This window comes from Lithobates pipiens, unplaced genomic scaffold (assembly GCF_037356315.1).
Source record: "Lithobates pipiens isolate NorthernLeopardFrog02 unplaced genomic scaffold, aLitPip1_a1.2 Scaffold_10, whole genome shotgun sequence".
NCBI lineage: Eukaryota > Metazoa > Chordata > Amphibia > Anura > Ranidae > Lithobates > Lithobates pipiens.
This window is the reverse complement of record NW_027507686.1, coordinates 51,562,092-51,586,253: the sequence shown is the minus strand read 5'-3', so window position 1 is coordinate 51,586,253 and position 24,162 is coordinate 51,562,092. Positions and strand designations below refer to the sequence as shown.

Below are 24,162 nucleotides of genomic sequence, written 5' to 3'. Positions count from 1 at the left end.
CTTTTGAGACTTATCTAACTTGTACATTAGGAACAATGGATTTTCAAAGTGTTACTGTACCTTCCGAATACAAATACTTAGAATCACATCTGGTATTTAATAGAATCATTCACTACCTTCTGCAAGGTGGAGATTGTAGATTTAAGTATATGTAAACCCAATTACTAAATTCTCATATAAGCCTTAAAATGTTAAGGTCAAAAGTCATTTGTAATAGTTTTAAATTTGCAACTTTCATTAAAATATTACCTTGGGATCCTGTAATGAAGGTTCTTCTTCAGAATCATCCTGCAGTAGGATGAAGACACCCTGGGGTTGATTTACTAAAGGCAAGTAGACTGTGCACTTTGCAAAGTGCAGTTGCCCCAGAGCTTGGTAAATTAGCAAAAGCTCTGGTGACTTCCATCATCCAATCCCCTGCAAGCAAAAATGCTGTTTTTTTCCTTTTTTTTTTTTTTTTCTTTTTTTTAATTATTGGGTATTCTTTGCAAAGTGAAGCTTTTACCTCATTTACTAAACTCTGGAGCAACAGCACTTGCAGAGCAAAGCGCACAGTCTATTTGCCTTTAGTAAATCAATCCCTGCGCATTTTGCAAGTGTAGTTGCACTCTGTAAGAAAATTTGCTCCAGAGCGTAGTAAATTAGGGTTAGCGCTCTTGATTTCCATCATCCAATCATGTGCCAGCAGAAATGCTGTGTTTTTGTTTTTTCCTTGCATTTGAATAGATATACTTTGCAAAGTGAAGCTTCACCTCATTTACTAAGCTCTGGAGAAAATCCCCTTGCAGAGTGAAAGTGCACAGTGTATTAATCTTTATTATTATTATTATTATAGTGGAACATTCACACAGCTATAAGTAAACTCAACCTGAGAAATGGCCAGCTGCCATTCCTGGAGTGCATGTATGTAGAGAGGAATGGTGGCAAAGTGGCTTCAGAAGATCAGCAGGGCTGAGATGTAACATGACGAGTAACAGGTTGAATAAACAGTGAAAAAAGTATTTTATTTAGAAAAACATGGCAGTTGTTTATGAAGCACAGTGCTTTATCTAACTGGGTAATTCGATTAGGGTTTACTTATTATTACAGTACCTCTAGGATTTGTGCCTGTACAACCAGGAAACGTGTCCACCTTTGCGTTGTGAGCATGCACATGTTAGCATGCATGCCTTAATGTGCATTGACATGTGTCCCTGATGCTGTGCATGCACACAGGCCAAGAGGGGTAGTTAAACTCCTTTCCTTATGGTTGTTGGTGATGTGTCTTTTTGTCAGTCACTATGTTTATGAGAAAATCGCGCAGCCTTCCTCTTTGCTGACCTGGATTGCTTGACTCTTCCCGTATTTCCTGTCCTCGTTGCTGACTCTGCCTGCTACCTACCTTGGCCTCTGCATGGATGCCAACTACACTTGACTCCAGCCCCCCTTGACCTCTGCTTTGACACTGACAACTCCTGGCTGCTGTCTGCCTTAACTTCTGCCCAAACACTGACTAACCCTGTCTGCCACCCACTTTGATCTCTACCTTAACCCTGGCTTATTGCATTGCTGCTATCATATCTCCACAATGCAAAAAATTGGTTCCTGTGACTCTCTGGTGTGGCGATTCAGGGGGCCTCAACCAGGTGTCATCTTGTAGCAAAATAGCCAGGGGGCCACTAGGGTCACTGGCCCATTACTCCTTGTAGGGGGTTTTGGTTAAAGCCAAGGTGCCACTTACACTTCACTGTAACACTTACACTTCACTGTTACATGTCCCAGAAGGTTGTGGGCAAGTGAGGGAACTTCTTCTCCGATTGCCCAGGCACCAACTACTAGGCACCTGCTCACAAAAAATAAAAAATAAACGTCAAAAGTGGGAGAGACGGGGGGAAGGAGGTGTTAAAGTTGAACTTCCCTTATAGGGTGATGTTCCATTTTAAAAGTATTCTTTATCAGATCACAACATGTTCACATTTCCTAAATCACATGTGTTTACATTGATCCAGGATAGTAACTTTGTGATGCATAACTACAATGTTATACCTTTTAAGATATCAGAGCTGCACACCAGTACACATATCAATGTTACATTTTTACTGGGTAAACAGAAGAGACTTGGCAAGAGTGTGCTGTTACTATTGTTGCTGTAATATATACAGTATCTCACAAAAGTGAGTACACCCCTCACGTTTTAGTAAATATTGTATTATATCTTTTCATGTGACAACACTGAACAAATTACACTTTGCTACAATGTAAAGTAGTAAGTGTACAGCTTGTATAACAGTGTAAATTTGCTGTCCCCTCAAAATAACTCAACACACAGCCATTAATGTCTAAACCACTGGCAACAAAAGTGAGCAAAGAAGCGCTTCCAGAAGTGTATTTGTGAGGTCTTTATGGACCTTGCTTTGTGCATTGATGCACTGCACTAAGAGCCAAGCTCAACCTCTGAAAAACAACCCCACACCCTAATCCCCCCTCCACCAAATGATTTGGACCAGTGCACAAAGCAAGGTCAGCCTGTGAGTGCTTGGACTATACGCCACACACTGCATCAAATTGGTCTGCATGGCTATCATCCCAGAAAGAAGCCTCTTCTAAAGATGATGCACAAGAAAGCACACAAACAGTTTGCTGAAGACAAGCAGACTAAGGACATGGATTACTGGACTCATGTCATGTGGTCTGATGAGACCAAGATAAACTTATTTGGTTCAGATGGTGTCAAGCGTGTGTGGCAGCAACCAGGTGGGGAGTATAAAGACAAGTGTGTACTGCCTACAGTCAAGCATGGTGGTGGAAGTGTCATAGTCTGGGACTGCACAAGTGCTCCTGGCACTGGGGAGCTACAGTTCATCGAGGGAACCATGAATGCCAACATGTACTGTGACATACTGAAGCAGAGCACAATCCCCTCCCTTTGGAGACTGGGCCGCAGAGCAGTATTCCAACATGACAATGACCCCAAACACACCTCCAAGATGACCACTGCCTTGCTAAAGAAGCTGAGGGTAAAGGTGATGGACTGGACAAGCATGTCTCCGGACCTAAACCCTATTGAGCATCTGTGGAGCATCCTCAAATGGAAGGTGGAGGAGTGCAAGGTCTCTAACATCCACCAGCTCCTTGGTAGAAGAGGACTCCAGTGGCAACCTGTGAAGCTCTGGTGACCTCCAGGCCCAATAGGGTTAAGGCAGTGCTGGAAATAATGGTGGCCACACAAAATATTGACACTTTGGGCCCAATTTCGCATATTCACTTAGGGGTGTACTCACTTTTGTTGCCAGCGGTTTAGACATTAATGGCTCACTACTTTACATTGTAGCAAAGTGTATTTTCTTCAGTGTTGTCACATGTAAAGATATAATCAAATATTTACAAAAATGTGTGGGGGGCACCCCTTTTTGTGAGGTGAGATACTGTGTGTATGTGTGTGTGTGTGTGTGTGTGTGTGTGTGTATGTATATATGTATATATATATATATATATTTACACAAAGTTCAAACATGTCGGCAGTATTCCAGTTTCAGGCTAACAGCATCACACCCTTCCTCAAATAGGAATAAATCGTTGTGATATGTTTGTATATTTTTACTTTTGTATTCAATAACTTTTATTTACCACAATTCTACTTGAACTTTTTCTGTATATGGCCCGTGGAAGAGCCTGATTACATTGCGCTGCAATGCAGTGCTATATAGACTGCCATAGTGCTATTCACCACACCTGAATTGCATAGGAATTATGACCATTTTTGTTACACAGGCCCCCCCATTTTCAGGGGCTCAAATGTAATTGGATGAATGAATATAATCATAAATAAAATGTTAATTTTTACTATTTTGTTGAGAATCCTTGACTGGCAATGACTGCCTGAAGTCTGGAACCCATGGATATTACCAAAGACTGGGTTTCCTCCTTTCTGATGCTTTGCCAGGCTCTAACTGCAGCTGTCTGCAGATGTTCTTTGTTTGTGGGTCCTTCTGCATTTAGTTTTGCCTTCAACAAGTGAAATGCATGCTCAATTGGGTTGGGATCAGGTGATTGATGCTGACATTGTAGAATATTCCACTTATTTTCCTTCAAAAGCTCCTGGGTTGCTTTTGCAGTGTGTTTTGGATCATTATCCATCTGTACCGTGAAGCGCTATCCAACAGGGCTGGACTGGGACAGATATTTGGCCCTGGACTTCATCCAGACCGGCCCACTTACATTTTCAGTGTCCCATCAGCACTCCCTTACATCAGAGTGTCCCATCACCAGCCCCCTTACAACAGAGTGTCCCATCAGCACCCCCTTAAATCAGAGTGTCCCATGAGCAGCCCCCTTACATCACAGTGTCCCATCAGCACCCCCTTAGATCAGAGTGTCCCATCAGCAGCCCCCTTACATCAGAGTGTCCCATCAGAAGCCCCTTTACATCAGAGTGTCCCATCACCAGCCCCATTACATCAGAGTGTCCCATCACCAGCCCACTTACATCAGAGTGGCCCACTGAGCCATCGGCCCACCGGGAAACTCCCGGTAGTCCCGATGGCCAGTACATGCCTGCTATCCAATCAACTTTGCTGCATTTGGCTGAATCTGGGCTGACAGTATATCTCTAAACACTTGCAAATTCATCCAGTTGCTTCTGTCTTCTGTCACATCATCAATAAACACCAATGACCCAGTGCCCCTGCAAGCCATGCATGCCCATGCCATCACACTGCCTCCACCATGTTTTACAGATTGTTTTGGATCACTTTTTTCTTCCCTTAATTCTGGTACAGATTCATATTAGTTTCATCCATCCAAAGAATGCTTTTCCAGAACTGGTCTGGCTTAATTAGATTTTTTTTTGGGCAAAAGTCTAATCTGGCTTTTCTATTCTTCAGGCTTATGAATGGTTTGCAACTTGGGGTGAACCCTCTGTATTTGCTCTTTTGAAGTCTTCTCTTGATTGTAGACTTTGACAATGATACGCCTCCATCACTTGAGAGTGTCCTTCACTTGTCTGGATGTTGTGAATGGGTTTTTTTTTTCCATAGAGAGGATCCTGCAATCATCCACCACTGTTGTCTTCCATGGACGTCCAGGCCTTTTTATCTTGCTGAGCTCACCAGTGCATTCTTCTTTCCTCAGAATGTACCAAACTGTTGATTTGGCCACTCCTAATGTTGCTGCTATTTATCTGATGGTCTTGTTTTGTTTTTGAAGTCTTACAATGGCCTGTTTCACTTGCATGGACAGCTCCTTTGAATGCATAATGTAGGTTCACAGCAATAGATTCCAAATGCAAATACCACACTTAGAATCAACTCCAGACCTTTGCTTAATTGATGAAGAAATAATGGAGTAATAAATATAAAATATATATGCACGTGTGTGTGTGCGTATATATATGTATATATATGTGTGTGTGTATGTATGTATATATATATATATATATATATATATATATATATGTAATTAGAGATCCCCAATGGAGTGCCCAGTATATTTCCATACCCCCTTTGCCTTCACCAGACAATCATCATCTTCAAAAGTCCTAATACATACCAGTGTGACTTCAAAAGGTGCCAATAGCTTTAAAGAGGAAGTATACTCCCCTGGTGTTTTTGTACTTATAGGTAAGCCTTATTTTAGACTTAATAAGGCTTACCTATAGGTACGGTAAATATCTCCTAAACTTGCACTATTTCGGAGATATTTACTGAATACTGCGCCGATTATGTAATCGGCACATGCGCTCTCAAGAAATAGCTTCCCATGCCATTTCTTCAGGGCCTGTGCCGTGACCAGCGGCTCCCGTGCGCATGCACAGGTGTGACGTCTTTGCAGCTCAGGTCAATCACAGCGCTTGAAACCGTGAACCTGAAAGTAACTCCAGGAAAGATGGCGGTCGTGTCAGTGGTGTGCAGGGAGCGCTGCTGCAGGGCTTCATTCTAAGGTAAGTATTTCATAACGAGCTAGTATGTGACGCATACAAGAACAAGGTGGTAGTAACTGTAAGTGTAAGAACGTAAGTGCACATACTGGCTGAAATGTTTCGCTAAATAAGCAGTAAGTCCATAAATAGTTCAAGAGTTAATCGTGGCAGATCAATAGCGGCTGCTGTACTCAAAGAGCTGGCTCTGTGATTAGGCAAGAAGAAGGTAGAAAAAGTAGCGCCACCTGAGTGTAGTATTAGAGACAGCTTTTAATGGCACAGATAAAATCACACTTACAGGAAATACAAAGGCTCATCTGTGTGTCAGTGGTCCGTAGGGAAGCCTCAGATCCGTATTTCTATGCAGAGATGGGAAGCTGCAGTCCGTGTTGCTGCTCAGCCTGGAGCAGATCCCGTGGCCATCAGGAAGAAGCTGGGGATGAGGTCACGGGATCACTTCCGGGGGAGGACTCCACAGAGTGAGAAGGGTTGGATAGGCAGGCTACACGCTCGGAGCTGCTGCTCCTTCTGTTGGCGAACATATTAAAAGGCAATAAAAGATTCAAAACCACCACATATATAGTACAGCAAATCTTTACCAAGGGCAGTCACGTCATCATCCAATATAGCTCAAAGGATGCAATGAACTTCCCACAGAATGACCCAACAGATCACCTTAAAAAGTCTCAATCAAAAAGTATCAAGACAGGTAGCAAAAAAATCCTCTCCAAATGGCAAGATATAATATACAAAGGCTTCAATGGAGTTAGCCCAAATTGTCTCAACAAGGGTGGTTCAGAATAAAAAAAAGGAGGGGGGGAGAAGGAACAAATCCTGCAATCACAGCCACATCGATAAGCATCCAGAATCCAACATTTGGGGAGTATTTATTTTGCTCTTGTCGATTGAGACTTTTTAAGGTGATCTGTTGTGTCATTCTGTGGGGAGTTCATTGCATCCTTTTTGCTATATTGGATGTTGTCATTGGACCAACCTTGGTAAAGACATCCATCCTACCAGGGGCGTAACTATAGGGGGTGCAGCAGTCGCAACTGCAACTGGGCCCTGTGCTGCAGGGGGCCCATGAAGCCCCCTCTACATATGGCCGGCAGCAGCATAGGCAGCTAGGGGTACCAGTGCACCATGCACACGGGTGGCTGGAGGTGGAGGGTGACTAGCAGAGCTCCATGCTCAACTATCGCACTGGCTGCTCTTTAGTTGTGCATTCTCCACATGACCTGTGTCCTCGGCTGGCTCCTCAGAGTACCCCTCTCCTGCTCCATGCATTGCCGCTCAGTCCGATGTATGTTCTCCCCAGTCAGAGTCCCGCCCCCCCCCCCCCCCCCGAGTCTGGCCCACACTTCACTGCATACTTCTCCCGGGTAAACAAACTTTAAGCACACAGATGCAGTGCAGCCCTATGAGAGCCGGTGTCCTATCATATATGGTCCCCCATCGGATAGTGTCCGCTGTGTACTGCGCACACACAGATTCCGAAAATAGCAGAGGATGAACGGCGCCTGCGCCATGAGTCTAGGTTCTAGCCCCACCATCCAAGTGGACATAGAGTAGGAATATAAAAGAGCAGAGCGCAGGGAGGCCGAGCCCGAAGCTTGGCGAGCGAAGCTCGCCCGCGAGGGGCCCTCTAATTTTCCCATCCCTATGTCCGCTTGGATGGTGGGGCTACCACCTCCACTCACGGCATAGGCGTCGTTCATCTTCAGAGATTTTCCGAAGCTTCTTCTGCCCCGTACTGCGCATGCGCAGTACGGAGCGGACACTATAGGATGGCAGGACTCTATCTGCCAGAACACCGGCTCCCCGGAGGACACTGCAGGCTTGTCTGCTAGCCCCCCTCCTCCCCCGTCATACACAGATGATGAAACGTCTTTCTGGGAGATATGCTGATCACCCGTCCAGCACACTGGATGGAGCCCAGGCCAACATGGATGAGTGCGCGGTCTGCAGCTTGGTCATGGTGAGTGAGAGGACCCCATCCCCCACACACCATTACTTACCCCATCCATCTCCCCCTGACAGGGGCCCCTTCTCACATGGGGACAGGGACCCCCATCTCCCCTGGGGGCAGTAACTTCATCTGCCTTGGAGAAAAGGACCTCATCTCTTCTGGGGACGAGCACCCCATCCTGCCTAGGGACAGTCCCCCAATGGGGCACCTAAAAATAAAAAATAAAATAATAAAAAAAAACTACTGATGCCAGTGGTGGAACTACAGGGCTCACAAAGGTCATACCTGTGACCACGCCCTAGAGTTCCACAGCCGGACTCGGAGGGAAGGGCCCTGGCTGGGGTTCAGGGGGGCCTTTCATGGTTTCTTGCATCGGGGCCCTGAAGGTTCTAGTTACGCCACTGCATCCTACATCATGTTATGCTGAGTAATTCTATGTATCATACCACTATACCAACCCTCCGAAGAAGACTTACAACTGTTGAGTCGAAATGTGTTGGGGTTTTTTATAATTGTTAAGCATTGAAGATGAGCTGTACTATATATATATATATATATATATATATATATATATATATATATATATATATATATATATATATATATATATATATATATATAGTGGTTTTGAATCTATGTACATTTTCTTTTGTCGCCTTTTAATATGTCTCTTTTAAGAAATTATTTAATATATATTATGAATCTTAATTCAGTTGTTTGTAATCTTGGTGCCAATTAAAAATCCCAGGCCACTAACTGACCTTCTTGATGTGTCAATAGCTTGGTTTTACTTTACATATGAATATTTAGCAACAGAAAAGCTTAAAGAAATTCATGAAGATTGTGTAGTATTTATGATTTAGAACTAGCAGATCACAAATACCTAGCTAGCTAAAACTAGTAGATGGTTGCAGTTGTTTCTGTGGAATGAAAGCATTGAATGGAGGTACAGCTACTAACAATGTTACTGTGACATGTTATCTGACACAAGTCGATTTCTACACTTTGATTTAAGGTTCAATAATGCAGAGAATCCTGTTTCACAGAGATAAGTAGTTATGAAAAGAGCCAAAACATCAATTGTCCTTTACCATTTGACCTCTGGAAGATTTATCCCCCCCCCCCTTCATGACCAGGCCAATTTTTGGAATACAGCACTGTGTTACTTTAACTGACAATTGCACGATCATGCAACACTGTGCCCAATTAAAATGCATATCATTTTTTCCCCACAAATAAAGCTTTCTTTTGGTGGTGTTTGATCACCACTATGGGTTTATTGGGTTTATTTACTAAAGGAAAATCCATTTTGAACTTCAAGTGGACTTGGAAGTGCAGTCGCTGTAGATCTGACAGGAAGATCTGAAATGAGGGGAAGCTCTGCTGATTTCTATCATCCAGTCATGTACAAACAAAAATTCTATTTTTTATTTTCCTTGCATGTCCCCCTTGGGTCTGCAGCGACTGCACTTCCAAGTGCAAAGTGGATTTGCCTTCAGTAAATCAACCCCTACGTTTTAAATTTTTTGTGCTATAAACATAAAAAGACTAACAATTTTGAAAAAAAAAACTTTTTACTTTCTGCTATAAAACATATCCAATAAAAAATAATTAAAAAATATCTTCATAAATTTAGGCCAGTATGTATTCTGTTAGTTACTTTTTGGTAAAAACAATCCTAATAAGCCTTTATTGATTGATTTACGTGAATGTTATAACGCCTACAAACTATAGGATATATGTATTTTTTTTATACTAGTAATGGTGGCGATCAGCGACTTATAGCGGGACTGCTATATTACAATGGGCAATCAGACACTAACTGACACGTTTGACACTTTGTGACAATTAGTGACACTAATACAGTGATCAGTGCTAAAAATATGCACTGTCACTGTACTAATGACACTGGCAGGGAAGGGGATAAACATCTATGGCGATCAAAGGGTTAACTGTGTGCCTAGCCAGTGTTGATGTGTATTGTATATGCTGCTTTTACTAGGGTAAGAGATGGATTCTAGTCCCTGCTTTGCACACACAGTTGTAAGCTATTAAGAAATAAGGATGGTTGACATAAAATGTTATGGATGCCCCAATATTGAAGCCAATGGGTTCATTTTGCCCAGAGATGAGCTTCAATGATTGAGGCAGCACACTAACTTAGTAGTTACCTCTCTTCACAGCTTTGGAATCCTGGGTTCCTGTCCATATAGAGTATGCATGTTCTCTACATGTGGCTTTACTTTCACAATTAAAGGGGTTGAGGTTTGTGTTTTTTCACCTTAATGCATCCTATGCATTAAGGTGACGAAACACCTGTCAGTGACCGGCCCCCAGACCCCCCCCCCCGTTTTACTTACCTGAACCCTCAAACTTGTCCCATGGGGATGCGCCTTCTCTCTGCTGGGGGGTTGATTGGATGGATTGATAGCGCAGCCATTGGCTCCCACTGCTGTCAATCAAATCGAATGATGCAGCCGCTAGGGGGCGGGGCCAAGTCCTGCATTCGGCGTCTATGGACTCGGGAGCACGCCCGCAGGGTAACCCGCCGGGAGAGCGCTTCTCCCAGGGGGTTATCTGATGCGGGGAGGAGCCAAGAGAACCGCAGAGGGACCCCAGAAGACCGGGATCGGGGCCACTCTGTGCCAAACAAGCTGCACAGTGGAGGAGTGGAAGTATGACATGTTTGTTGTTTAAAAAAAAATAATACCTTTAGTGTCACTTTAAGAAACAAACTGGTAGACTATATTATTTGGTATTTGGTATTATTTGGTATTCGACCATATGTGTGTGGAAACATTTCTGTAACAATAACATTCTGGTAACATATGTTGGATTGTAAGCTCTGGGGGCAGGTGCTAGCATTAATGGTTCTATCGCTGCTTGTTTGGTACAAGTAAGGTTCTCCGTATATTAGACATGTGCATTTCGTTTCGTTCCGAATCGAAATTCGGACAAATTTTCATTATTCGGACATTCGGATGGATCCGAATTACCGAATTCCAATGCAAACGAATTCAAACGAAATTCGAATCAAATTCCAAAAATGAAATTTTGAGACCCGAATTTGGGGCCACGTATCTCGGGGCCACTTGTAGCTAGAAACACCATATTTGGTATACAAACACAATAGAACTACAATATCTCCAAATTTGGGGTTTCTAGCACCAAGTGACCCCGAGATACATGGCCCTAAAGTTGGGTCGCAAAATATTTTCAAATCCTGTTGAAATAGTTTCCAATACGGTTGAAATCATTTCGAATCATGATGAAATCATTTCGAATCCGGTAGAAATATTTTCGAATTTGGTTGAAATATTTTCGAATGCGACCGATTTTTCGAATTCAGTAGAAAATGAAACGAAATCCGAAAACGAATTTAACTAAATTAATTAATTAACGAATTAAAACGAAAAGAAACTAAACAAATTTTTTCCTTTTGCACGTGTCTACCGTATATTCCAGTACCAGGGAGAGCAGTAATTTCTCCTTTCTTCTTAGGGATATATGAAAGATTTAGAAACATATCAGGACAGCACAGAATCCTTTCATAGCTACTGCATGGGCAAGAGATCTCTTCACTGGGTTCCTGGAGACCTTTGGCAGCCCAGCAGAAATTAAACTGTTCTCCCTTTATACAAACCAGCACTATTATGTGGCCAACTTTGCCATGGACTTATCAAACCAAATCTGGGTTTAACTTTTCTTAACGTCTTCTGTTGATAAAGTATATCTTTGCACGCATTTGTTAACTTTAACTTCCTTTCATAGTTGCTATAACCGAATGTGTAAACAGAAGGGGAAGTTGTGGTATGAATTAGCACTAAAGAACCTTAATAAGAAACTAAAACACATGTTTGTGCTTAGCAGACTATAGCATAGGATCTAAATAAATCCACTATGCTTCAGCAGTTAAGTGTTTGGTTATCTGACGTGTTAAATTTTTTATGGTTGATTGTTAATTTTTACAGGTCACTGTAAATTATGGATATATACAGTTTGTGTATATGTGTGTATATATATATATATATATATATATATATATATATATATATATATATATCTTGGGTAAAATAAGTATTGAACACGTCACCATTTTTCTAGGTAAATATATCTCTAAATAACTAATTCCAGTACAATCGCAGTCATATCGCAACAAAAACACAACAAATTCGCAAAGAAGATTCACAACGCAATCGTGTCATAATCGCGATAAAATTCGCAATGCACAAGTGTGAACCTAGCCTAAAGCTGCTATTGACATGAAATATGCACATGTTGGTAACAACCAATGCAATCCATACATACAAAGAAACCAAAACAAATAAGTTTAGAAATGAAGTTATGTGTAATAAAATGGAATGACACAGGGAAAAAGTATTGAACACACGAAGAAAGGGAAATGCAAAAAGGCATGGAAAGCCAAGACCACAGCTGAAATCTATCAGTAATTACAAAGCAATCCTGCCCCTTGTCGCTGAAAATTATCATCAGCTGGTTTAGTCTCAACTGATGGCCTATAAAAAAAGTATCTCGTTACCAAGGTGTCACACAAGAAACATCTCATGATGCTTAAAAGCAAAAAGCTCTCTCAAGACCTTCACAACCTTATTGTTGCAAAACATACTGATGACATTGCTTACAGAAGGATTTTATAAACTTCTGAATATTCCAGTGAGCGCTGTTGGGGCCATAATCCGGAAGTGGAAAGAACATAATTTCACCATAAACCGGCCACGACCAGGTGCTCCTCGCAAGATTTCTGACATAAGAGTAAAAAGAATTATCAGACGAGTTGTCCAAGAGCCAAGGACCACTTGTGGAGAGCTTCAAAAAGACCCCAAATTAGCAGGTAGAGTTGTTTCAAAGAAAATAATTTTCCACCGCCATGGCCTGTATGCACGCTCACCATGCAAGACTCCATTTCTGAAGAATAATAATGTTGAAGCTCTTTGAATGTTTGCTGCACAACATTTGGACAAGCCTGAGAAATATCGGGAGAATATAGTCTGGTCAGGTGAGACCAAAATTAAACTGTTTGGCTGCCATAGTACACACCATGTTTGGAGGCCAAATGGCACTGCACGTCACACCAAAAACACCCCCATACCAACAGTAAAGTTTAGAGGTGGGAACATCATGGTGTGGGGCTGTTTTTCAGCATGCAGTACTGGCAAACTTCATATCATTGAAGGAAGGATGACTAGAAAAACGTACCAAGACATTCTTGATAAAAATCTGCTGCCATCTACCAGGATGATAAAGATGAAACAAGGGTGGACATTTCAACAAGACAATGATCCCAAACACAAAGCCAAGGAACCTCTCAACTGGTTTCAAAAGAAATAAAGTAAAGCTGCTAGAAGGGCCCAGCCAATCAGCTGACTTGAATCCAATACAAAACTCTATGGAAAGAACTAAAGATCAGAGCTCATAGAGGAGGCCCACAGAACCTTCAAGATTTGAAGACTTTGGAAGAATGGGCCAAAATCACACCTGAGCAATGCAGGCAACTATTTTCTCCATACAGGAGGCGTCTTGAAGCTGACATTACCAACAAAAGATTTAGTATGAAGTATTAAATAAATTTCAGTTAGCGTGTTCAATACTTTTTTCCTTGTGTCATTCCATTTTTACTTTACTTTATTCCTAAACTTATTTGTTTTGGTTTCTTTGTATGTATGGATTGTTACTGACATGTGGTGAAAATTTCATATCAGTAGCACCTTTAGAAATATACTTGCGTGACGAGTTCAATACACACATATATATATATATATATATATATATATATATATATATATATATATATATATATATATATATATATATATATATATATACACATATATGTGTGTATACATATATGTGTGTATATATATGTAAGAAGGCCAGTGTGGTGGCCTGAATTTATGGGAGGAGCCCGGAGGGTATTTAACCAGCCCGCTCGCCTGTGGTCTTTGTCGGTTTCCGGTGCGCGGCACTACGTCACTAGGCCGACGGCTCGTGTTTCGTTTCCATTCGGACAAAACGTCTCTCTCGTGGTTTTCTTTCCCGTTCGTTTGTACAACGTCGCCGGCTCTGTACAATGTCGCCAGCTCGACTGCCGCAGGTAAGGGTCTCGATTGACCTTCCTGTACTATTTTTAGTGTCGTTAAAACCTGAAATATCGAATCGTTTGTTGTGATACCGGTTGTTATCACTCAATACGCTCCAATTTCGCAGCGCCCTTCATTTCACGGGCGTCATTTCGGTAGATATTGCTGGTAGGAAAAATTGCTCTGTTTTAGTACTTGTTATAGTCTCGTTACCGTGTTCCACAGTCAAAATCGTTGCCAGTCGCGTCTCACGGCACAACGACTCCTACCTCTGCCATGGCTGGCTCACGTAGGTCATTTCATCATTTCACTCATTTTGTTACGCACGGCGCTCCGATTCGAATCCAGTCGCATCCGCTAAATGCGCAGATTCATTCCGGTGTGCCCCTAACTGCTTGGCCACATTTCAGTACATGCTCCAGAGCTCGTTCGTGGCTAATCGATCGGGTCTCTGTCATGGGAATTCATTTCACTGTCACCTAGTACGTTCGAATCGAAACCAGTCGCAGTTCTCGAACGCACAGGTTCGATCGACGTGTCCCAGTTACGTTGGCCTCATTTCGGTACATGCTCCAGAGCTCGTTCGTGGCTAATCGATCGGGTCTCTGTCATGGGAATCATTTCACTGTCACCTAGTACGTTCGAGTCGAAACCAGTCACATTTCTCAAGAAAACGCACAGGTTCGATCAACGTGTCCCAGTTACGTTGGCCTCATTTCGGTACATGCTCCAGAGCTCGCTCGTGGCTAATCGATCGGGTCTCTGTCATGGGAATCATTTCACTGTCACCTAGTACGTTCGAGTCGAAACCAGTCGCATTCCTCAGGAAAACGCACAGGTTCGATCGACGTGTCCCAGTTGTGTTGGCCTCATTTCGGTACATGCTCCAGAGCCCGCTCGTTGCTAAGCGATCGGGTCTCTGTCATGGGATTATTTCACTGTTACATATCACGTTCCGATACGAATCCAGTCGCGTCTACGATGCACCAATTCGTCCCGGCGTGCCCCAGGTATTTTCGGCCTCATTTCTGTACATGCTCCGGAGTCCCGTTCGTCGTCAGTCGCAATCGCGGCACGACCGATTCGGGCCTCTGTCATGGCATACTTTTGTCACTCATTTCACTGTCACTTACCGCGCTCCGATTCGAATCTAGTCGCATCTGTGATGCACCGATTCGTTTCGGTGTGCCCCAGTTGGTTACGGCCTCATTTCAGTACATGCTCCAGAGTCAGGATTCATTGTTGGTTGCAGGTTTCGGTTCTCTGATTCATGACTCTGTCATGGGAAATCAATTTCACTGTCACGTAGGACGTCCGATACGAATCCAGTCGCATCTACGACGCACCGATTCGTCCCGGCGCCCCAGGTATTTCAGCCACATTCCAGTACTTGCTTTACAGCATGCACGATTAACGGATAGTCGCAACAGCGGCACGACCAACTCATGCCTCTGTCATGGCAATCAAAAAAAAAAAAAAAAAAAAAAATTTTCACCGCCACGTACCGCGCTCCGTTTCGAATCCAGTTGCATACATGCACCGATTCGTTACGGTGTGCCCCAGTGCTTTAGCCTCATTTCAGTGCATGCTCCAGAGTCCGGTTCATCATCAGTCACAATCACGGCATGACCGGCTTATGCCTCTGTCATAACAGGTTTTTATTAAATGGACCGTAGTATACAGTGCCCCGTTTCGAGTCGGTCGCATCTGACATGCAAACACATCCCCAGGCACAGACTTCTGGCAATCGTTGCAAGCACGCATTCAAGCATAGACTTCTTGCAATCTTTGCATACACGCATCCAAGCATGGACGCACACAAGCGTAGACTTCTTGCGATCGTTGCAAACACGCATCCAAGCGTAGACTTCTAGCAATCGTTGCAAGCACGCATCCTAGCATAGACCTCTTGCAATCGTTGCTAGTACGCAGTCAAGCATGGACGTCTTGCGGTTGGTGCGAGTACGCATACAAGCCTGGACTTCTCGCAAGCGTTGCAAGCTCGCATTCAAGTGTAGACTTCTTGCAACCGTTGCGAGCACGCATTCAAGCATGGACGTCGTACAGTCGTTGCAAGTTCGCATTCAAGCGTAGACTTTTTCAATCGTTGCAAGCACGAATCCAAGCATAGACTTCTTGCAAATCATTGCAAGCATGCATCAAGCATAAATCTTCGTGCAATCGTTGCGAGCACGCATTCAAGTATGGAAATCTGGCAGTCGTTGCAAGCACGCATACAAGAATAGACTTCTTGCAATCATTGCAAACACGCATCCATGCGTAGACTTCTTGCAGTCATTGCAAGCATGCATCCAAGCGTAGATTTCTTGCAATCGTTGCAGGCACGCATCCAAACATAGACTTCTTGCAATCATTGCAAGCACACATTCAGGCATAGACCTCTGGCAAATCATTGCTAGCACGCATTCGAGCATAAGACCTCTTGCAATCATTGCGAGCAGATGTCCAGGCACAAACTTGTTACAATCATTGCTAGCAGGCAGTTCCGGCTGGCTCAATAGATTGCTTTGGGAAAAAACCTGGATACCTTCCTAAATGTACATTGTAACGGGGTACTTATTTTATAGGTAAAGTTGATCCAGGGAAAATCCGATTGCCTCTCGGGGGATCAGGAAGGAATTTTTTCCCTGCTGTAGCAAATTGGGCCATGCTCTGCTGGGGTTTTTTGCCTTCCTCTGGATCAGCTGTGGGTGTAGAATTGGGTGTGTCGGGTTGTGCGATATTTATTTGTTTGATTTGTGGTTAGGACTGGATGGACTTCTGTCTTTTCCGACCTGGCTACCCATGTATCTTACCATAACTTCTTGCAATCGTTGCAGGCACGCATCCTGGCATAACTCCTTGAAATCGTTGCAGGCACGCATCCTGGCATAACTTCTTGCAATCATTGCACACACGCATCCTAGCATAACATCTTGCAATCATGGCAAGCACGCATCCTGGTGTAACTCCTTGCAATCGTTGCAGGCACGCATCCTAGCATAACATCTTGCAATCGTTGCAAGCACGCATCTTGGCATAACATCTTGCAATCGTTGCAAGCACGCATCTTGGCATAACATCTTGCAATCGTTGCAAGCACGCATCTTGGCATAACATCTTGCAATCGTTGCAAGCACGCACCCAAACACATGTTCAAGCACAACTCCTGCAGTTTTCGCAAAGCACATGCGATAACACGAATTTCTCACAGTCACTATGAACACATTTCCAGTGACAAACTCCCACGCAATTGTCGCAAGCACACGTTTAAACACTACTTTTGCAATCGTGCCAAGGCTCGCGACTTAGCATAACGTCTTGCAATCATTCTTTTGCAAGCACACATTCTCAGTGGCACACAAACTGGCTACACGTCGTTTTCAGCAGCACTTAGTTGGCCACTTGTCTCCTGTGGCTTTTCTTACAAGCCACTCACCGTTTCCTGTCTGTCGGTCTCTCCCTTAGGATAGTTGAGTTCAACTTCCATCCAGCACCTGGATCGTGTTGACACACGCAACTGGCTTCTTCCTGTAACACGCTCAGGCTATACCTAGCCAGCGCTCAGCATTTCTCATCCTTACAGGGCCCGGAGAGCCACCTGTCTTTATGGCTTATACAGCAAGATCCCCACTTCGAGGCATCCAGAGGCATCACCCATAGCCAACGGAAAACGCTCGCCCATCACAACTGCCATCTTTAGGGACATGAAATCCTCGCATATTCTCCAGTCTAGTCATCCAAGCGGCCATCTACCTGGCCCTTTGTGATTTTCCATGGCCTAGCCAATTTATTGTTGGTAGCACTGGCAGCCAGGTTCTACACAGACACTACTTGACGAATGTTCAAATCTGCAATACGGGCCATTCCCCAGGATCGATCTTTATGTCACGCCTCCTAGTCCTCCTCTCACGGACACAGGACCCTTCTTAGATCCTTAATTTGGATGCCATGGCAATAGCAGACCTGTCAATGTCGGAAGGTTCCTTACTGCATGGATTGATGTATCGGTGTTTAGACCATCTACGATGCCCCTGTCGCCCCTGGTAGTGACAGATGCCACAGCCTACACAGGCTTCGCGGAAATTTTTGGCCACCACTGGTTTACAGGACCATGGCATCAGGGATACTCCTAAAACCCCGGTTTACCTGGACTTCCTCCCTCTTCAGGCTATACCCGGTCATGACAGCCTCTCGTATCTGGGGTCATGTCAGGACAGGACAGGCTGTGGCTTTCACCACCGACAACTGGGCCGAGGCTCATCTTGTTATTGAAGCCAGGTCTGGACCGCTCTCGGTTGTGTCCTTCCTGCGCAGACCGCTGCAGTTAGCCCGGTGGCACCAGTTTAATGTCCATTGTATGTTCATTCCAGGCCTTCAGCAATCCCGCAGGCCAAGTTCTGCATAGTCGTTACTTGGCTCGCTACCAACTTCATTTCATCCTCCTCCTTGCAGTGTCTAAAACCCAGAAATCTGACTCCAGGATGGACGTCCATTTCTATAGAGAAGCAGGGCTTGGTATCAAGTAACCGTACTTGACTACCTACTGTCACTCCTACCGGAACGCGTAGACTCTAGTTCCCTATTGCTTTCGTGCCAACACTTGTGTACCTGCCAGTTTCCCAAACACATGGGGTTCTTCTACACAGCCTACACCTCGTCCCCGGTCCATACCGTGGACACTCTTTTGTATTTGAGCACCCTTGGCAGCATGTTGGCCTGGGTCCCAAGTCACGTCATTGAAAGACTAAGCAGTTGGGACCCTGCCTACCTCGCCCGGTACATTCCCAATCCTCGGGTGGAAATGGCACAAGCGTTCACCAAACTCGCTCAACTAATTAAGCTAAAACTAATAAAACTGCACCCCTACCTGAATGTTTTGCCCCCTTATTTTGGTATACCGACCATCAGACCAGGGCACACTTCAGGTCCATTTCATGTGGTTAATCTTATGGTAGAGGCTACTTGATCATATCCGTATCGGCCATAGGGCTTTGACCATAAGTAAGAAGGCCAGTGTGGTGGCCTGAATTTATGGGAGGAGCCCGGAGGGTATTTAACCAGCCCGCTCGCCTGTGGTCTTTGTCGGTTTCCGGTGCGCGGCACCCACCCTCCCTTCCCCTTTTCAGGGCATTTCTCAAATTCATTTCTCTTCACATACATTATGTTCTAATCTAGGGTATGCCCCCTTATTTTGGTATACCGACCATCAGACCAGGGCACACTTCAGGTCCATTTCATGTGGTTAATCTTATGGTAGAGGCTACTTGATCATATCCGTATCGGCCATAGGGCTTTGACCATAAATATATATATATATATATATATATATATATATATATATATATATATATATATATAATGTGTGTGTGCCACCGATGTCTTGTGTATATATAAAGTAGCAGTTTCTGTTTAAAAAAGTATCAAAGGGTACTTCTTGACTATAAATAAATTGGTAAAATAAATATGTAACAGCGCTAGCTCTAACCATTCTCTCACTAAATCTATTCTAAATTGAGCATATACAATAAATTCATAAAAACCTTGTGCAAATGTTGTTGTAACAAAGTGTCCTGTGCAATAATGTAGCACAAATAATATATAATGTTTCAAAAAAAGTGTCCTGTGCTTCAAAAAATCAAATGCAAATCTTCATACATTACAAAAATCTTCTCCAGTGAAACCTCCACCAGTCAACCGGCCAAAGACAGTTCAAATATCGGCCGGTTCAGCAGGGACCGGACAAAATGTGAACCATGTTGAACCATGTATGGGTAGGCTGATTGTACCCAAGTTGTTTGGTTAATCAACTTGGGTACAACCAGCTTGTTGGATTTTTCATCTGATTATTGCCAATGGGTATAGCTGCTTGCAATATCACTGTGTGTTCTTCCAGCTGGCTCCTTCTTCCCCCCTGTCGAAAAAGAACACAGTAGCTCTGCGGGAGGGATTCCCCCATCAACACTGACTGTGTTGATGGGGAAATTGAGCAGTTTTTTTTCTTTCCTGCAACCATCGGTTGAAAATCACACCATCTATGGCCAGCGTAAATGGACTCACCAGAACTATTGACCCTTTATTTAGTGGGTCAACTCCCGCTCAATCAATTAGCCCCAGTGTATTCTCCTCCAAGAGATGGTCTTAACATAAATCCATTCTCAGCAAATGTGGGTGGAAAACAAGAAAAACAATTCTCATCGTATAATACAGCTTTTACTAAGACCTCATTAAAAACAAAGTACCGTAGTGCACTCACATGGATTAAGTGTCATTCTGAACACTAAAGGCTAACTACCGGCTCCACCTGCACACACTGAATGCAAGCACACACAGACTAGCAGGATGGCACCGAACAAGCACTGTCCTATTTGGATAATGTTAGTGGAATGACATGATTTATGGTTTAGATTTTATATTTAGTGAGAGAATTGTTGAAGCTAGCTCTGTTACATATTCCCATTTATCACTGCAAATTATGGCATGACTAGTTTCTAGATTGAATACATTGCCAGTACATAACAAAATTCCACTGAATAATATGGTGTAAACAGCATTAAATTGGTTGTATGTAACATGGTATTCACTTAAATAATGTATGCAATCTTAACCCCAAGAGGACTGTTTCGTACCTAGGTTGGAATTGACTTTACTGCATCAAATGGAAATCCACGGGATGCCTCGTCTCTACATCACATTAATCCTATGGGAACCAATGAATATCTCTCTGCACTTTGGTCAGTGGGACAGATCATCCAGGACTATGATTCGTGAGTAAAGTGATTTTAATCTCTGCATACTATGAGAACACCCTTTCTGCAAATGGGTCATGCCTTTAAATATGGTAGGAGAAGTCAGCTCTTTTGTTAGAAAAAGCTCTTTTTCCTCTATAACGTGAACCCATGGACAGGCCATGGGCAAGCAAGTATTAAAACAGGGAATCCTGGTCATTATCTCTGTAGCTTTAGGCACTGTGGAGCAACACAATTTCAAAGTTCACATGAGAAGCAGCAACGTTTTACATTTGGTGTCTGAGCAGTTAAATCCCTCTCTGATCTTGTTTTTTTCTGATTCGGCTGCACAAAGAATAGGAACAGATCCTTCCATCCACACAAGCGAGGTGTATGGAAGAATTTCCCCACTGTCACATTTTTTATTGACAACGGGACTATTCACTGTCAGAATACAATGATCAGCGAATGCAATCGCTGATCAACAAAAGTAAAGTTTCCACTGTTGAATGGGTTCATCAGAGCTTCCTTCCATCAGCGTCCCCTCAGTACAGCTCCCACATCAGTGTCCCCTTCATTGCAGCTCCCCCAACAGCGTCCCCTTCATTGCAGCTCCCCCATCAGTGTCCATCAGCTCTGGTAAGAGACCTTCTGTAATCTATTTTGCTCTACTCTAAGAAAGAAACAATCACCTGCCGAGGTAAGAACAAAGCTTGGTGTACAATTAGGCTTTGTAGGCACATGCCTATACGCATCTATGGCAAAGAGGCATCTTTTCCCTGTATAATTATTGATCACAATTCTTTTGGCATCATCGGTGGAAATAATTATCTCATATAAAGATTATTATCAACATATGAGGCCTGCTAAGGACTGGGAAAAACAGGAAACATGTTGGCAAAAAGAGGTGATAAGGAAGAAATATGTTACTTAAAGGACAACTGTAGCTATGGAACAGTTGTCACATAAAAACTGCCCCCCTACTTGTATAAAATGTATCTTGTCCTCCATTCCAGCAGTTCTCACTGTGCTGATCCATGGAGAGCAATTCATTTTCTCCCAGAAGGGTCCTCTTCCTCTTGTGCATATGTGCCGTGGCTCCATTAAGTCCAATGGGGAGAGCCATACTTTGGAGGACTGCTTTAGGCCACTATGAGTACAACTCCAGGTGGAGCAGCACACTAAGGATCGCTGGAACAGGCGCCAAGATTAATAGTAGAATGGATCAGCAGCACTCATGGGGTTAAGGAATTATTATAGGTGTATGTGAATGCAAAAAACACTGAAACAAATAACACACCTGGCACAAAGTGCATCCCATGCATCTCATTTTTCATTAATTAAAATTTTCTTCATTTACCTTTTATTAGAGCTTTTATGCATGGTCCTATGACCACACAGTCCCCACTTCTCCCCACAGCTTGAAAGGCTGGAGGCAGAGACTGCCAGTCACAATGGTGAAATCTGGGCTACAGGCAGTGCCAGGACAAGGTCATCCAGCGCCAAGGGCTAAGATGCAAAACTGCGCCCCTCCCCTCTTCTCCCCTTCCCTTAGGGTTAGCAGTGATGTCGCTGTCACTACTCCTTTCAGCCTTGTAACAGAAGCAACTGGCACAGGGCGCCCCCATCCCTGCAATACACCATTGTGCCCAGGGTAGCAGTCCCTCCTGCCCACCCCTTATCCTGGCCCTGGCTACAGGATGCCAACTGTCATACACTCCAACCTGCCTTTTTTGGGCTCTTGGCTGCCCATGTCAGCAGCAGCACTGACACCCTGACAGGGTCGGATAACAGTGTTTGATTGACAGTGGCACCTCCTGTCTTTAAAATTCACAGAAATTCAGACTGGTTCTGCCCAAAGTCCGGGTTGTTTGCACTAGAGTTAACTTTGTGGACCTTGGAAGCATACTCACAAGTGGTGGCAATGTTGCAGAGGGTTGCTGAGCTTGCAGATAGTTGCTATCGTCAACAAATCACGGGAAGTCACTGGTAGGATCAGCCGGCATTTTCATATAAATTCAGTGTATTAAAGAAAAAAGGCACACAATATTTGTTGTAGAGACTATACGTTTTTTTTGGGAGGGGGGGAGGGGGTGTTACTAACTCTTTAAAGGACATTTACAAAAGATACAGTAGCTGTCCTTTGAGCTTTTTTCCTACAAGTTCCAGTAATGAAAAAACCTTGCGTAAGAAACGGTTCCCTAAATCCTCTTTGTCTGACAAAGACAATGAGGGATTCTCGAAAATGCACATAAAGTTTTAGTTTACGCTCTTTTTTTAATTAAATTTAACATCACATACTAAATAGCCTATTATAGCAACATTTTATTGGCTTTCTCATCTTCTCCCATTTTATCTTCCCGTTATGCTGAAGACATATCTTCACATGCCTCCTAATGACAAGGATTAATGCGTGGCGATGTATTGATCCCTATAGTGGGTCAACCAGAGCAATCCATCTTAGATTGGGTTACATTGTCTGTGGGGAGTTAGGTTACTGCTAATAGCTAATATTTTTTCCTGACTGGCATTATTTAAATGGTTTGAGTCCAACTGGAAATACGTAATTGTTGTCTTGTTTCTATGGTGGACCAAAATCCAAGCACAGACATACTAAATATTAGTATACTGAGACTTCGTTAAATAATTGCAATAAAAGGTCTTGGGGGGTTTCTCTTTTGTTTTTTTAATGCCAATATATAACTGCCTCACACCAGTAAGAACATTGATTTTTATACAAATTAGTCTTTTTGTTCAGTCTTTACATTATTATTTTTTTAATAAATGTTTATTAAGACATCAAGAAAACAAGTTCATGATGTGATATCTCCTAAACATGCACCATTTAGGAGCTATTTACCTGCGTATCCACCAGTGTCGCCACTTGCGCATGCGCTCTGAAGGAACGACACACCCATGCCGTTCCCTCAGAGACCTGTGCCATAAACGGTGGCCCCTGCACGCATGTCGAGGCTCGGCCATTTAAGTGGCTGCAGCCCGTGAACACAGAAGGAAGACTGGGTGAAGATGGAAGCCTTGTCATCGATGACAGCTCGCCGCTGGAGGGCTTCGTTTTAAGGTACTAGGATGCATACTATAACTTTGCCTTGCAGGGGAAAAGGTTTTTTTTTGGAGTTTACTACCACTTTAACACATTTTACATAAAAACTTAGTAACAATTATTTAATAAAATATTAAAAACACATTAAACACAAAAAATTCTTGGATGCTAAACAACTGACTATGTTCATTCCAGGACCATTCCTTTCATTATTGGTAATAGCACTGTTCCATAGTACAATGCACAAAAATCAAACCAGGTCTCCAACTGGTAATGTCAAGTTTTGAGGTATTTCCACATAATTGTGATGTACAGCTAAACTTGATGTACTCTGATATCCATGCCCCATGGAGGTACTGCCAAAAGTCACGTTGCCACAATCTCCTCGCCAGTGTCCCATCCCTAGGTGT

General features: G+C 43.3%; 1 protein-coding gene across 1 annotated transcript in view; it reads left to right on the top strand.

Annotated features, from left to right (window-relative positions):
- CPNE2 (copine 2) overlaps positions 1-24,162 on the top strand; it is a 249,774-nt gene that overhangs the window by 188,076 nt on the left and 37,536 nt on the right. The window contains exon 11 of the mRNA XM_077454744.1: positions 20,597-20,730. Coding sequence (XP_077310870.1) covers positions 20,597-20,730 — 134 coding nt within the window. The remainder of the gene's footprint in view (positions 1-20,596; positions 20,731-24,162) is intronic.